Below are 16,239 nucleotides of genomic sequence, written 5' to 3' on the forward strand. Positions count from 1 at the left end.
ATGGAGAAAAACGAAGATCTGAGCGGCGACCCTATCGCGGAACTGATCACTAGCTTTAACGAGCTCAACGCCGGCACAGTCGAGGAGCTAGATGAAGAGCCGAGCCCGCTCGAGTTCATGAGGTACGTAGCGCGGAATACACCTTTCGTCGTACGCAGTGGAGCTTCCGACTGGCCGGCTGTGAAACGCTGGACTGCCTCGTATCTCCGGGAGTCGCTCACCGGCCATCATATCAATGTCGCCGTAACACCGTATGGGAACGCCGATGCTCCCACCGATCAAGACGGCCATTTGATATTTGCCAAGCCGCACGAGGAGGAGCAACTCTTCAGCTCGTTCCTCGACTACTTAACAAATCAAGAGCTATCTCCTTACTCCTCACCTGAAAGTAGAGGGGAAGTTCGATATGCTCAGACGCAAAATGATAACCTGCGCAATGAGTATTCCTCGCTCTACTCCCAAGTACCACCCTCCATCCCCTTCGCACGCATCGCTTTGCAAAATGAGCCCGACGCCGTGAACCTATGGATCGGCTCCTCTGCATCAGTAACCGCATTGCACCGCGACAACTATGAAAACGTTTATGTACAAGTCGCAGGGCGCAAACACTTCGTCTTGCTGCCCGCGCTGTGTCAACCATGCGTCAACGAGCAAGAGCTCGAGCCTGCATCTTATATCCGAGAGGCCCGAGGTTTGCGCTTACAAAAAGAGGAAGGTGATAAAGTCCCCTTTGCAACTTGGGACCCCGATAATCCAACTATACGGAGTACGAAGTATTCGCATCTGGCACGGCCCCTGAGGGTTACCCTAGAACCAGGTGATATGTTATATCTACCAGCTATGTGGTGAGTGCTAGCGTCAGCGTATAAATCCGATACGTCTTAGAGAATATTGGAGTGCTTACAGCCTATCTTAAGGTACCATAAAGTCTCGCAATCATGTTCCGAAGAAGGTATCTGCGTTGCCGTCAACTATTGGTAAGGCTTTGGTCTCTTAAGTCGCATTTTCCTATCTCCCTAAATGCTCATCTACATATATAGGTACGATATGGAGTTCAGCGGATCTCTCTATCCTTTAGTATCGTTAGTCCGGACTCTCGGTAATCAAGCAACAAGATAATATCATCTTCGTAGCCATAAGGAAATATAAAACCGACCTCCTAGCCATACATTCTTAAATTCGTAAGTTTATCTGACTAGCTTATTCTCAATTCCTATGTGTACAGCACTCACTGGAGCTGAGTGTTGAATCCCCTATTAACTAACCCCCGGCAGTTGCACTCGGGTTTACCAGTGCCCATCCAACCGGTACTCCAAACACCTTGCCATTCAGTAATACCAAGAGACATATTCTCTTTGGACCAGCCACATAGAGCATAACCTACTCCAAGCACTAAATATTCACCTTCACACCCAATGGGTGTCTTGCATCTTCGTCTAAAAACCTCCCCTTGTCATCGCCGATCTTCCTTCTAAACAATGCTAAATCCTCCAAGAGGTCGTGCATGTAATCCTGAACATCATTTGCCTTCTCCTCATACACATCGGATCCATATCCATCATCCTCGCCGTAATATGCCTCGTCAACAGGACTAGCCCGGCCCTTGTCTACATTCTCCTTATCCGCTCCATCCCCTTCATTCTTAACAACCACCTCTGGAATAGGGTTCTTAAGGCTATCAAGCGCAAGTTTAAGATGTAGCCTCAAAGCCTCGTTCTCAGTCTGTAGACTGCGGATCTTCCCTTCAGACACCATGCTACGCTCCTCCATCATGCGTTGCATGGCCGCGACACGGTTTTGGTACTCCTCTAGACGCTCTTCGCTTTCCTTGGCATCCTTCTCGCGACGGCGAGAGTCTGATACGGATAGTTGCAATACTCGGATTTCTTCGGCCATGGCTGCAATCTGTGCGTCTCGCTCCGCCGTACTGATGTGGTCCTGGTTGACCACGGCACGAGTACGGATTCTCTTCGCTTGATCCGCGTACCGTAACGTTGATAGCGTTTCCTCATAGTCGGACGGCGCAATGCACGCAATCATCGCCGTCTTACTATTACCTCCTAGGGAGTCCTTCAGTAGCCATGTTAGGATGGAGTCACGGTACGGCACGACATCTCTATGCCGCTTGCCAGGGCGTTGGGCCTTCGGGTCCGCGAGCGCCGCGATGACCCGACCTAGAGTTGTCAGGGATTTGTTGATGTTACTGCCCTCACGCAGCCGAGCGCCAGTCGCCTCGGTGGATTTGGCTCGCTCGCTGCCCGCTAGATCGACCAGCCGGATTCGCGAGCTACGTTCCGTAGTCTCGTCCGTTTCCATATCGTGGTGAATCTGCTTTAACATGATGGTAAATACTGCGTGGCTTCGACTACTCGTGTCGTTCATCTTGGTGCTCGCTGTCGTACGACTTGCATCTCCAGTCTTCATGTACCGAAGAATCTCATTCAGACTTCGCACTGGCACCTCAGTCAGATCCTTCACATACGGTCCCTCAGTTGGCGACTCGCGGATCTTCAAATAGTACGGAGGCTGGTTTGGTACCACAGGAACAAGCAAGTCGCGGACGTGCTCATTGTATACTTCGAAGTAGGAGGCTCGTACGTGATACGAAATATTAGGCGTTTCCTCCTGCGCTGCTTCAATGCGCTGGAACAAGTCTTCACAGGTCCGCGGAATAAGTCCTGGTTGGTCGGGCGTGCCCATCATTGTGTAAGACTTGCCAGAGCCGGTTTGACCATAGGCAAAGATGCAAGTATGATAACCCTCGAAGTTGTGGTCGAGGAATTCCTCGCCTAGACAATTGTATACATCTTCTTGATGTGCGTAATATCTGTCCCTCGTGTTATGACTCCAAAAGGAGTTATCAAATATAAATGACTTCTCCTCAACCACCTTGCGTGACTTGGCTCTGACATTCGCTGGGTCATGATCGTTTGGCACATGAAGTGTAGTCATCTGGGTGTGAGGATCCATGCTAATCAAGCACTCCGCACCCCTTTCGATCTCTATAATACAAGTTAATTATTCTTCAATCGACTTCGTAAATAAACAATTATAGAATTGTAAATAATACATACCTCTAGGCAAAAACGCCCGGACTCTCACGACGACTCTCACATTACCTCCCGCATCCATTCTCATTTGGGGCGGTAGTATGCCATCTCGAGCACGCAGAGACGGTGTTGAAGCAGATGAATGCATGGCTCTCATATTTAACGACGACATAAAACGTGATTCTAGCATTCCAGTTAATGTTATACAAATTTCGTTGATGAGGTCGTTAGTGCGCTGCTGATATGGATATGGAATGCCGTAGACAGGCATCTAGAGAATGGGGAAGTGGACCGGGGGGGTCTCTTTATTTACTTAGGATTGTACAGGGGCGGGCTGGTTGCCAGAGCAGCGACGCGGTAGAACGGCGCCGATTGCCCCGCGTTGTGATAGTGACGTCCACTTGTGGCTTGCGCCTACCATCCTTTGCATAAGAGAGGGGCAATTAATCAAGATTTTGTGATGTTACGTAGTTGATGTTTTCTTTAGTAAATTAGAAAATACGAAGTTGTGAAATTGACAAGCATGAGAAGTGATATGGATTAAAAGTTGCATGCATTGGGCATGTATATTCTATTGAGATATCCTCCCATGTCCATTAAAAATAAAAATAAAAGTAGTCTACATTCTATGCATCCTGACCAGGAAACCAACGCATGTTGTAAAATACCTTAGACAGCTGTCTCCAGGCTACACCAGAACAAAAAAAAGGAGCACCAAATGCCATAGCAACAAGCCTATCTTCTCGCGAGGCCTTTCCCCAGTAACTCACTTCCTACCTCAGTGATGAGAGGTTCTTTCGAGAAGACTTTCTTCTTTCCAAGAATAGTTCCTTCTGCATCCATAATTTTCAGGCAGTTTATGAGGTCGCCTTCTGTAGGTGCACAATAAACTAGGAACCCAAGCGCCAACAACATGCCGTGCAATGCCTCGTTAGAGGATTCTTCTTGAGATATGGCTTCTACTACCGACGCGGCAAGCTCTACTTGGTCATCCTCGGGGAGAACGTCCCCTGACTCCTGTCTCATCTGATAATTCGCGATAGCTACATTGAATAATAGTGATGCCGCAACTACTCGAATATTATCGCGACTGTCGTCTAGGAAGCTTGATGATATGAGCCGCGTGATTTGGCCTCGTAGCGTCTCTTGTCCGAGGATCTGTTCAGCGTATAGGTGACTTGAAAATAAATTGCAGGCCATCTGTAAAGTAACAAGTCTTAGAGCGTAAGGACAGTCGCTCTCTTTATTCACAACGTCAAGGAGGGTGACCACTGTTTTCTGATCATGTTCTTCTGCGAAGTATCCGCTAAACCGTTCGTCCACAAGGGCACAGCGGAAGAGATCCACGACTGTGAACAAGACTTCCTTAGGCAGAGATTCAACCGCAGAACATAAAAATTTAGAGAAGGCGGGCAAGTCAGGTAGTGGAGCTTCTGCAGGACCTTCAGATGACCGAGTTTCAATAAAGTTCTTCACACTCTGAACCGAAGGGTCGTCGGCTTTTGACCCTAGTTTAGACAATAGCTTCGAAAGCGGTGGGACCTTTTCGTACAATACTGGTTTCAACTCGGCGTTCGCGAAACGAGGCAGCCTGAGCATTCGGTGCGGATGGCTCGGAACCGCCATTTGAACTAGTAGTTCGACGGTACTCTTAAGCCGAGAAGCATCTGCGCCCATCCATCGTTCTCCTTCTTTACCATGGACGAACGTAATAAACGTGGGTGTTGCCCTAATGGAGTATCTCTGCGCAACATCAAAGGCTCGAGATATATCAACTTTCACCACCGCGACTTTACTCCCGTGCTCCGCTGCTAGTCCGTCGTAAAGAGGATAAAGGGCTTTACAGGGACCACATGTTGCCGAAGTAAAGAAGATGATGGCACATGATTTCCTAGCTCTTTCTAGCATATCATCGAACTCCCGGATATTAGTAATATTAATTACGCTTAGACGCTGAGGGTGAGTCGATGAACCGGCGCTGTTTGCGGTACCGTTTGTATGCGGTTGGACATTATCCTGGATACCGAGGAGTCCACCTCGCTGGGCTTTTCTCTGCTCGACTATCTGTGAGAGTTGAGGTTGCAGCATTCTTCCGAATGGAGAATCAAGAACAGCTTGTGGCATATTCGCTATGTGGCTTGGCACCCCTTTTCCTAATAGAAACATGGCAAAATCATTGCTGAAATTGTTGCAATTATGTCGAAACAGATCATAGGCCTATTTAGTCAACATATAGTACTCGTCGAGACTGTCTCTTTAACTTACTTCGGGGGTGTATATATGCTTAAGCGAATCGAGATATTCAAGGATTACCTCTATAGGCAGCTCGGTCTTCCCAAGGTGAATTCGTTCCAAAGGTTGACCCAGGTGAGAGGTTCCGGGCCGGATCACATTTATACCACTATCATAGACATATTCCTTGTTGTCTAATTCGATTGAAGTATGATAAATAGCATCAAGCTGAAAGCCTAGTAGTCCAAGGGACAGCTGCTTAGCTAGACCATTTGATAAGTCGTAGACAAGAAGATGGACGTCCATCGCAAATGTTCTTGTGGTAATGGCTAGCGTTATAATTGTTATCGCCGTCTAAATTCTTCTAAGTCCGCTTTATCTTCTCAGCGTCTATTTGTTAATTGAATAGAATAATTAAAACATTAGGTTCAGAATCAAGGATGAAGTGATCTCACGATGGGAAATTATATGGGAGATAATCAAGTGTAGGCAGTTATGACTGAAGGCAACGATATGTACGTCAACTCGATGTCAAACAAGCAGCGTCACAGTACCTTCTAGTAACAAAGCTACATATACATAGGTAGATATGTACCTTCCTACTGGGGATAAATTGCGGCTGACTCTCCCATTCCGATTCGGATGGAGTCAGGTTCGTTCCAACCTTTCCGGTACCTTAGTGTGGCGGTGGTAAGTCGAGGCTTGAAGATGCCAGATGCTAGATTTAGGTAGATGCCAAGGTCTGCCAGGGCTGCTAGGGTACATGTACAGGTCTCTGGGATGAGAGATAGTAGCGCGGCGCTAAGTGGAGACGTTTAGCCAAACATGGCTAGTAGGTATCTTTACATATAAATTTATAAGTAAGGTACAAAACCTTAATAGAAAGATCAACTTTTTATACTTAATCTTTTATCCAGACCCATATATTGATATTCAGGAGCAGCCTTTCAGTTCGAAAAGTATTGATATTCAGTACTGTTATATACAAATTTATACGTAAAGCTACCTGCTAGCCATATTTAGTTAAACATCTCCACTTAGCGCCGCGCTACTATCTCTCATCCCAGAGACCTGTACGGGTACGGGGTTACGTACAAAGATGACAGGGGTATGCAGTAACTAATCCAACCAAGTCACTAGAAATAGTTGCGAAGTGCCTTGGAGTGCCAACTAAATTCAAGTAGCCAAGTCATCTTCAGGGGTCCATCGATAAGGGAACATTAAAAACCGTTGAAATTGGAAAATCTTCGAGATTGCCATTTGCCATTTGGACAAGTTGTGTCGCCTCGTGTTCGTCGCCCCCCTTTTCCACATTATCCTATTTAACGATTCTCATATCCGGCATTGATCCTCGCTCCTGTCTGGTTTAGACTCTCGCATGTCAAGCTGATCCTTCGTTGGCTTTTTCTAGGTTTTCTTTTTTAATTTTTTTGCTCTTTCTTTCACTCTTTCACTACCAATTAAATTCCCTGATCTTCTTGGGGATGCATTGCATGTAAAGGTTATGAGGAGAACATCAGTTTCACTGCCTACGAAGCAAATTAGACACGACCCTCACGAAAAACCTGCACGTTACGACTCGGGCCACCGAGAACCCGGCATCGTGGAGAAACTACAGGCTGCGACCATGAACCAGGCCCAAAGGACGCGATGGCTAAAGACCACGGCCATCGTTGTCTTCTTGGTGTTCCTGTTCTACTACATCTCGCCAAGAGGTGTAGAAGTATATAAGGGTGGTATGTTATCTCGTAACTGAATCCTATAATTCCCTTTAAAATAGCAATCTAATTGATTTTTATAGTGTCGCATTCTGGCGGCCAGGTGCCGTCCGATTCATCATACGGAACCTCAAGATGTACGAAATCGTTTTCTAAGGACAAGCCAATCGTACAATATGTCCTCATGATCGACGCTGGTAGCACTGGATCCCGTATCCATGTTTACAAGTTCAACAACTGTGGCCCGACCCCAGAGTTGGAGAAGGAGGAATTCAAAATGACCGAGAAGAGCGTAGGCGGCTTGAGCAAGTATAAGGACGACCCTGTTGCCGCCGCGAAGACCTTGGATAGTCTCATGCAAGTCGCGATGGAGACCGTTCCCGACAAGTTGAAGGGTTGCAGCCCGGTTGCCGTAAAGGCGACCGCTGGTCTGCGAATGATTGGTCAGGAGGCCAGTGGGAAGATTCTTGAGACCGTTCGGGAGCACCTTGAGAAGGACTACCCCTTCCCCGTTGTCTCCCGAGAAGAGAATGGTGTTGCGATCATGGACGGTTCTGACGAGGGTGTATACGCCTGGATTACTACCAACTACCTTCTAGGAAAGATTGGTGGTCCTGACCAGAGCCCAACCGCTGCTATCTTTGATCTCGGTGGTGGTTCCACGCAAATTGTCTTTGAGCCCACGTTTAAGGGACTTGCTTCTGGTGGCATGCCCGAGAAGCTGGCTGAAGGCGACCACAAGTATGAGCTCTCCTTCGGCGGACGAAACTTTGAGCTCTACCAGCACTCTCACCTTGGATATGGATTGATGGCGGCTCGCAATTCTATCCATTTGAACTTGCTACATGATATCTACAAGAAGGAGAAGAGCAAGGCATTCTTAGAAAAGCCTATTCTTAACCACCCTTGTATCAACGCCGGTCAGACCGATAAGATTACGGTTAAACTTGGCGACGACAGCCCCCTAGGCACCGGCGAGTTGCAACTTAACGTGACCGGCCCCATGAACCCTGCTCCGGCGCAGTGCCGTGCTCTGGCTGAGAGGATTCTATACAAGGACGCCGAGTGCAAGCTTGCACCTTGTTCCTTCAACGGTGTCCACCAGCCCCCACTAGCCAAGACCTTCTCTAAGGAGGATGTCTATATCTTCTCTTTCTTCTACGACCGCACCAAGCCTCTTGGAATGCCCGATTCTTTCACTCTCCGGGAGCTGCACGACCTCGCTAATGCCGTTTGCGGCGGTGAGGATACGTGGGGCACATTCACTAATATTCCAGAGGCCCTAGAGGAGCTACGAGATCGTGGCGAGTACTGCTTGGATCTCAACTTTATGATAGGATTGCTGCACAGCGGTTACGAAATGCCTATTGACCGGGAGGTCAAGATCGCTAAGAAGATCAAGGGCAACGAATTGGGCTGGTGTCTAGGAGCCAGGTAAGCCTATCACGCCCCCTTTCCCTTTTAACTCGATATAAATACTAATATATATTAGTCTACCCTTATTAGCAAAGAACTCCGGCTGGTCCTGCAAGGTCACTCAGACCTTTTAATCCTACTACACGCTACCCTAACAAGATTAGAAATGTGGCTATTGGAAAGTTTAGATAATTAATGATGAGGAGGCATGGACACGGCGGATAACTTAGGTAGTTGCCCTGCGAGGCCGGCGTTTTTCGGATCTGGTTGTAAAAGTGTAGTACGAAATACGGCGCTGGCATTTCCGTCTTCGACGAAGATAAGTATAGGGAATGGGCGAACTATACTATAGGAAGATCACGAATGAAAACATTAGGAGGCAATCAATGTTTAGACCTTATTACTTCTATTATTATATACTATCGAACTATGACTTAACCCTGGGTATCATAACCTATCTATAACGGTGCCTCAACCATACTCAATACATCCTCTATCACATACTCCGCGTCCATACCCTCCAGCAGTGCCTCAATAGCCCCAAGATCACTGCCCCATTGCATGCTACGTTCCTGGCCCGGGGCAGCGATCCGGATGCGATGCGGGTATATCTTCTTAACTGCAAGCCCAACTAGAGACGGGGTAACGTAGTCGAGGCCGTGCAATGCAGCTAGACACTTGGCCAGTTGATCGAGGTGCTTGGTAGCTAAAGGTGTCGCGCCGCCTCCGCCTGGCGCAACGGCTCGATGCATACGTATAAAGGACACGATGTTCATCTGATACCGCAGCACCTCAATTTCCTGGTTGACCTGTCGCGCCTGCAACGCCAGCGTTGCGATATCGGACTCGCTGATAGATGGGAACGAGAATGAAGGTGCGCGTGAGCTAGAGAGGGATATTTGGTCCGTGGCGAGTTGATCTTCCCGGTTTACGTAGGTCGCGCTGCTACGACTTGGACCCGCCCGAGGCGTAGACGTAAGTACGGGAGCGGACATCGAGTCCACGGTGCTCCGCCGAACTACACTCGAAGCACTATCTAGACTAGCCGTCTCTCCTCCTTTTCTATCTTCTTCCTCTTCTAAATGCGCAAAGCCATCCTCGGGATCGTGCCAGTGTGAAACATAAAAGAAGTCATTCAGGTGAGACACGAGCCGTCCCGCACCCGCGGACTCGAGCACGGCCACGAACAGGAACTGCTTAGGTGCTGTCTGCACGCTGGTGCGCGTCAGGATCCGCCTGGTCCGTAGGAGTTCTAGACATTGGATTTGTACATCCTTAGGGGCTCGGTCGAGATTCTTCGCTAGGATTACGTTGGCGATCTGCGGTGATGTCCCGGTAAATGGGTTTTGGTTTCTCGGAGTAGTGGGAGTCGCAGTTCTACCGTGGAAGTAGGATGCATCGGTTCCTCGGCGTCGAAGGGGGGAGGCCGATGGAGTGCGCGGAGTTGGAGGATAGAGCTGCGGTGGTGGTGTAGCTGGGCGAAGCTGGATAGAGGCGGCGAGGTCGTCGAGAGTGGTATGTGGTGTACAATCTACGAGAGCGGATGACAGGTTGAAGGTCTGCGAAACGACGAGTCGTAGTTCTTCAACCAGAGTGTCGAGCTCTTCTGGTTCGGTGCTGACGATGCAGTGTTCGCGACTAACGAGACATAAAAGCGCTGCCAGATCCAAATCCTCCAATCCGTGAATCCTATGCAGGAGATCCTCATCCGCCATCGAATCTCTGTCTAGTATATGCCTCGCTATCCATGGGATCACATCGAAATCATATAGTGAGTTGATCGAAACGCTGTGCTGGCTGGATAAGGAGTTAGGTTAATAAAGTTTAACGAGTATCTAAGTTACCTCTAAATTCGTACAGGGGTTTTTAATTGCTGGGGATAAGCTAGCGGGGCAAGTGCGGACCATTGATGGATTTAGATCCGAGAATCCGAGTCTCAGCTCACATTTATATTTATTCTTCCAAATCAACGTATATAGGTATACATGTTTCTGTTCTCATGCATCACAGACCAACTACTTCACTTAATCACATTAGGTAGGTTCGATGGTACTATGTTAGTATCTAGGTAGATATGACAATAATCATGTCCTTAGCACAATGAGGTTTAACAATAATATAGTTAATCTATATAAAAGGTACATGTTGTACACCTCAAATAGTACATCAGAATGCCTCTCAAGCAAATATAACACGATTCATTCACCTAAGCATTCCAATCCACTCCTCCTTTTCCCTCTCCCTGTTGAAGACCGCCGCTATGTCCATTACAAATCAGTATACCATAGTATATCGAAACGCAGCACCAAACAATAACGCAGAACAGCCACACGCATTACTCACGTCCCTTTCCAGAACTTAGGGTCGACCTTGTCATCTGAGGCGGGTGCCGCCCGGTCGTGACGTTTTTCGAAGTCCTCGTTATGTCTTTCGACTTCCTGTTTTTGTTCGTCACTCAGGCCTTCCTTAACGGCGGGAATCGCCTGGTTATGGATCTTGGGACTAGGTGTGCCCTTGCCCTGAGGACCCTTCAACCCCTCACCTCCATTCTGGCTCGCCGCGTTGGCAATACTCCCGCCAGTGGGACTTCCTCCTGTCTCGGTGGCCTCTTTGGATCTGGATCCCCCGGACTGTGCGCTGGCGTCCTCGGGGGACTTCTGTCCGGATTCATGAGCGGCAGCATTTTTCATACCCTCTGACAAGGCGGCCTTCGTAGGACCGCCTCCTGTCCCCTTACCCACGTCTGGTGGGCTTGGGCCAGGGTGTTCTGATGAATGCTGCGCATCATTTGATGCTGGCTGGTTCTGAGGGTCCTGTCCAACGGGGTCTCCCTCTCCATCACCATAACCTGGTGAGAAGTAACGGGGACTGGCTGAAAAGGTACGGCAAGCTCGAGGAGCGCGTATCCGGGTAGCCCTCAAGGCATTTAAAGAGCTGCTGATACGAATAGCTACCATTGTGAATAACTATAATCCTAATGGCAATGAATACTTTCTTGAACACCAATACAACTTAGGAGAAAATAGACAGAGGTAAGCTTTTGTATAAAAACATTTAATAGCTTAAGATAATAGCAGCCGATTAAAGTAATCATAACTGTGATGCCATAAGGGAGATGATGAAGTATGACATCATGACAAGACTCTGCGATTGAAGATCTACTTGACTCTTGGTAGGGTTTCCTAGAATTTGCCTTCCATACCAGCCATAATGTAGTAGTGGTAGAAATGGAGGCTCTTCGGCTCTAGAAGACCGGGTAGATTAATGTCCATATCGATTTCTTGGGACCAGATACCAAATTCCAGATGATGTTCCGTATTGCTTTATGTATGCGATAGCTTCTAAACTCACACGTCTAACCAAGGTCTATGAAGATAACCATTTGGCTTCTATCAGCTCTTGTCATATGTACCAATGTTTACCTCCTGGTAAGAAAGTCTAGCTCTCTTAAATGTAATAGTCATTTACGATTGAAACAAACCTTAGATGCAACCCGTTAATTTAGAAGACATCATTGAACTTAAATTCATGCACCTATGTGCCTACATGTGGCTTTAATCATTGTTGTTAGGTTAGGGAATGTGGCTGCGACCAGTTAATGTACCTTATGTACCTATTAGCGCCTGATCTCGTGCTCACTAAAGTAACAAGCTACAGCGCCTTATCAGCTAGGATCTGAATCAGGTAGGTATCGGCGCAGGTCCGACCGGCCAGTCGGCCAGCCAGCGCTAATCCATCTAAGCAGCCCCAGGCCTTCAAACAGGTACAATAACATCTGCAACTACCTCGATTCCCGTCTCAACTTCAAACAATACAACACCACGGTCCTATCACGACCTACCATTAACTGTCGCACAAGTTCCGTTACCTCAATCGGAAACCCATTATTCAAACCAGCGCATAAATCCGAGATCTCCAATAATCCCAAATTAAACCCGTGAACAACTTCAATACTGAAGCAACCTACCGAGAGTCTCCAGCTTCACCTCAGATCTCTGCCATGGCTTCTAGGAAAGGGGCTATCTTGAAGGTAACAATAAATACCATTCCGATTGCATACCCATTTCTAGCATGACCTCATAAACTGACACATAATATACTTAGGTTATTGTCCTTGGCGACAGCGGTGTTGGAAAGACGAGTCTGCTGAATCAATATGTATGTTATGATTCCCAACCCGACCAGTTCCCTCCACAGTACCCCGTCTACGATGTCTAAATATCCCGAAACTAATATCCCACGCCGGACAGGTCAACAAGAAATTCAGCGCCAGTTACAAAGCTACCATCGGTGCCGACTTCTTAATTCAGAAGGTTCTCATCGACGACCAACAAGTCACAGTGCAGGTATGATATGGCGGCAAGCTCATCAAAGACGATCGCTGACGAAAAGTAGCTCTGGGATACAGCCGGTCAGGAACGTTTTCAATCTTTAGGCGTTGCGTTCTACCGAGGTGCCGACTGCTGTGTGCTGGTTTTTGATGTCAACAACTCTAAGAGTTTCGATTCGCTAGATAGCTGGAGAGATGAATTCTTAATCCAAGCTTCTCCGAGGGATCCCGAGAACTTCCCTTTCGTAAGAATAATTGTTTTCTCATGATTTAGAACCAGGCTAATCGAACTAAAGGTCGTCCTTGGAAACAAGATCGATGTCGACGAGAGCAAGCGAGTAGTAAGTTAAGATTGATCCGCCATCAGCCGGACCACCCACTCATTATCTATAGGTCTCGAGTAAGAGGGCAGCTACTTTCTGCCAGTCTAAGGGCGATATCCCATATTTTGAGACTAGTGCAAAGGAGGCGGTCAACGTTGAGCAAGCGTTTGATGGTATATCTTACTTCCCTTTTCATCCATGTGCCTATTCTAACCTATATCGTAGTCATTGCACGGCATGCCCTGGCACAAGAGGAGTCCGAAGAGTTCAGTGGAGACTTCCAAGACCCTATCAACATCCACATCGAGAACGACCGCGATGGGTGCGCATGTTAAGGACTGTCAACTAGAATATCAAGGGTATTTTGTCTATTTTATGCGACATCCCACTAATCTTAGAAGTCACTCGGGCTCGGTTGAACCTTAGTCAGCAGCCCGATGCGCTTTCTCAATCATCGTTCAGCTCTTTGTATGGAAGACTTCGGATTTTAGGGGCTTTCATGGACATGTTACAGATGCGGAACAGTGGAATTCTCAGAACCTCGTCCATAATGAGTGTATAGAGAGAGTTGATACATTGCATCTTTGGTTTTTAGTCTCAACAAGGCAGTAAGATACTGCAGAATCGAGGCTTAGGCGTCTTTTCATTATCCAGGTTTACGTATCCAAGTCTCGATTGAGGCATCTCGATATTTGTCAGGCAGCATTCAGAAGTGTTTATTTATTCATATCCTACAGTCTATTTTTCCGATATCGCCTTTAAGTTTGTGACTTTCTTTTTTTTTTTTTGTTGCTGCCTAACCGTGAGTGTTGTGATGATTCGTAGGCCTGCCAGTCACCAGCCAATCTATCATCTATCATCAATCAAGTCAAATGCATGTGCTCCAAATGCATATAGCACGTGCAATTATATGGTAAAATGATCTAATAGGTACCTGAGTACATACTAATCAGTCTTATTAGTGTCCCGCAAGACCTAAAATAACACGCTAGATATGATACGCAGAAGCTCAGGGGTCTTAGTTTTAATATCTCGGCGTCTTGAATGGCCGACGGCGCCGCATCAATAGGATTGAACCCTTCAATGTGCATGTTTCAAACCCTCGAAATTCACCCTCTTTTGGACAGTCTTCGTTCTTTTCTGCTCTCGTGTAGGTGTCTTTATGTCCTTATCGGCCCCTATGTAGACTCGATCCTTGCGACTATCAACGTCGATCCTCTCTTTTTTTTTTGTTCGGATAATAAATGCTTCCGTCTCACGCGACCGTTGTTACACCCCGGCGGGATTCATAGATCACAAAGTGTTTCTACGCCATACTACGCTTGTCAGACGACGATATGGCAGCGCCGGAATCGATAATTACTACGGATGAGAGGCAATCCGGATTTGATGCTCCTAGAAGGAGACTTTCCGAGCCACCAGTACCGTCTGAGAACATGTCCGGGTCATCCGCGTCCTGGGGAAGTATACCAAGCTTGGGAAGAAAGGGAGGGATCAGGAATATGGCCAGGAGGACTCTGGGTATTAGTCTATTACTGGTCACCGTATTCCTGTGGACGGCATCAAATTTCCTCGCCAGCGTGAGTATTCTACGAGTAGCGTTAGGGAGCGCCTCTAGCTAACATAGGTACAAGTATATCTTTTCCGACCACACCTACGATAAGCCATTCTTCCTAGTATATATCAATACGTCCGTATTTGCGCTGTCGATGATCCCTATATCCATAAAACACATAATACAGAATGGCGGCTTTACCCGTGTCAAGAACCAGGCGATGCAGGAGTGGAGAATGAGATACCAAGGGGTAGAGAGGCTAAAGACACAGGAGGAAGAAGAAGCAGTTACAGTAGGCGAGAGGCTATTATCCGATGACGAGGGAAGTTTCGAAATAGTCGATCCGCCGAGGACATCGGACAAGCTCTCGTTTCTGGAGACGGCGCGGTACAGCCTCGAATTCTGCATGATCTGGTTTCTGGGGAACTACTTTGCGTCGGCGTGCCTAGAGTACACGAGCGTGGCGAGCGTTACGATCCTCACATCTACGAGTAGCGTGTGGACGCTGGTATTCTGCGCAGTGATGCGTATCGAGCCATTCTCGATGCGCAAGCTAGTCGGCGTATTGGCTTCGCTCACGGGAATCATCCTTATCTCCACCGTCGACCTCTCGGGCGATAATGACGACAACCGAGGAAACTTCCCGCATAAGAGCCAGCAGCAGATAGCTATCGGCGACGCTATGGCCTTCTTCAGCGCGGTCGTTTATGGGCTGTATGTTGTGGTGATGAAGGTGCGCATCGGAAACGAGGAGCGCGTGAATATGCCCTTATTTTTCGGACTTGTGGGAGTGTTTAATATCCTTTTTCTGTGGCCTCTTTTTTTCATCCTGCATTTTACAGGAATCGAGCCGGTACGTATATTGCCTACAATCATGATAGGGCTTTCGAAAGTCACTAACAACGAACAGTTTGAATTACCTCCAAGCGGGAAAGTCTGGGCAATTATCATACTCAATTCGATATCTTCCTTCATCTCGGACATCTCGTGGGCTTACGCGATGTTACTCACAACGCCATTAGTTGTCACTGTTGGTCTATCCTTAACTATACCACTGTCCTTAATCGGCGAAATGATACAATACGCGCAATACTCCAGCTTCATATACTGGATCGGCGCTGCAATTGTACTAGTCTCATTCATCTTCGTCAACCACGAGAGTCATGACGAAGATGACGATGCGAAAACTAGTCCTGAAAGAGGAACTAGAACGGCAGAGCCGTAGCTTTCTACCCACTAGGTAGCCTTATTAGCCTTGTTTTGTTCTTGAATGGAATTATTAGTAGTAATGCGGCGTCATGGTTATGAGAATTGGGTTTGGCAACTGGTGCATGGATATCAGGCATAACTTAACATATCATAGACAGAATGGATATTCTCGGGCTGTATCATATACGGGACTAAGAGACGGATACCACACGTAACCAACCCACCTAATATGAAGGTTATCTCCGAGTGCGTATGAGTGTTCATAATAAATCATGAAATTCAGCATGTCAACTAAAGTCCGAATAATATATTCCTAAGGCCGTATGAATAGGTGACACTTCTCAAACATTCCCTAACCAGCCTACTTATAACTAGATGAGATTCGATTCATAAGCTAGCCCATGTG

At 47.3% G+C, this 16,239-nt stretch overlaps 6 protein-coding genes across 7 annotated transcripts; 3 read left to right on the top strand and 3 right to left on the bottom strand.

Annotated features, from left to right (window-relative positions):
- Window positions 1-1,119, top strand: GL218_06537 (JmjC domain-containing protein 7; the record flags this gene model as incomplete). Of its 2 annotated transcripts, XM_033583256.1 has the most annotated exons (3): window positions 1-845; window positions 918-977; window positions 1,041-1,119. In XM_033583256.1, 3 exons carry the CDS (start codon window positions 1-3, stop codon window positions 1,117-1,119), a joined length of 984 nt encoding a protein of 327 aa, XP_033433620.1. The 2 variants fall into 2 exon arrangements, with proteins under 2 accessions (XP_033433620.1, XP_033433621.1); XM_033583257.1 differs by lacking the exons at window positions 918-977; window positions 1,041-1,119 and having other exon boundaries at window positions 1-849.
- A 273-nt stretch (window positions 1,120-1,392) lies between these two features.
- Window positions 1,393-3,222, bottom strand: GL218_06538 (Kinesin-like protein KIF1C; the record flags this gene model as incomplete). The annotated part of the gene is made up of 2 exons (XM_033583258.1): window positions 1,393-3,002; window positions 3,075-3,222. The coding sequence occupies 2 exons, from the start codon at window positions 3,220-3,222 to the stop codon at window positions 1,393-1,395; spliced, it is 1,758 nt and encodes a 585-aa protein (XP_033433391.1).
- Window positions 3,223-3,785: 563 nt separating this feature from the next.
- GL218_06539 (Desumoylating isopeptidase 1) lies at window positions 3,786-5,588 on the bottom strand (the record flags this gene model as incomplete). The annotated part of the gene is made up of 2 exons (XM_033583259.1): window positions 3,786-5,267; window positions 5,316-5,588. The coding sequence occupies 2 exons, from the start codon at window positions 5,586-5,588 to the stop codon at window positions 3,786-3,788; spliced, it is 1,755 nt and encodes a 584-aa protein (XP_033433392.1).
- A 1,198-nt stretch (window positions 5,589-6,786) lies between these two features.
- GL218_06540 (putative guanosine-diphosphatase) lies at window positions 6,787-8,550 on the top strand (the record flags this gene model as incomplete). The annotated part of the gene is made up of 3 exons (XM_033583260.1): window positions 6,787-7,018; window positions 7,084-8,434; window positions 8,493-8,550. The coding sequence occupies 3 exons, from the start codon at window positions 6,787-6,789 to the stop codon at window positions 8,548-8,550; spliced, it is 1,641 nt and encodes a 546-aa protein (XP_033433728.1).
- A 324-nt stretch (window positions 8,551-8,874) lies between these two features.
- Window positions 8,875-11,373, bottom strand: GL218_06541 (uncharacterized protein; the record flags this gene model as incomplete). Its single annotated transcript, XM_033583261.1, has 2 exons — window positions 8,875-10,213; window positions 10,760-11,373. The coding sequence occupies 2 exons, from the start codon at window positions 11,371-11,373 to the stop codon at window positions 8,875-8,877; spliced, it is 1,953 nt and encodes a 650-aa protein (XP_033433687.1).
- A 1,043-nt stretch (window positions 11,374-12,416) lies between these two features.
- GL218_06542 (putative Ras-related protein Rab7) lies at window positions 12,417-15,849 on the top strand (the record flags this gene model as incomplete). Its single annotated transcript, XM_033583262.1, has 10 exons — window positions 12,417-12,446; window positions 12,521-12,574; window positions 12,667-12,762; window positions 12,812-12,991; window positions 13,043-13,087; window positions 13,140-13,242; window positions 13,295-13,399; window positions 14,399-14,649; window positions 14,704-15,477; window positions 15,535-15,849. The coding sequence occupies 10 exons, from the start codon at window positions 12,417-12,419 to the stop codon at window positions 15,847-15,849; spliced, it is 1,953 nt and encodes a 650-aa protein (XP_033433686.1).
- Window positions 15,850-16,239: the final 390 nt, after the last annotated feature.

The sequence above is a fragment of the Daldinia childiae genome, assembly GCF_008694065.1.
Source record: "Daldinia childiae strain JS-1345 chromosome Unknown Scaffold7, whole genome shotgun sequence".
Classification (NCBI taxonomy): Eukaryota; Fungi; Ascomycota; class Sordariomycetes; order Xylariales; family Hypoxylaceae; genus Daldinia; species Daldinia childiae.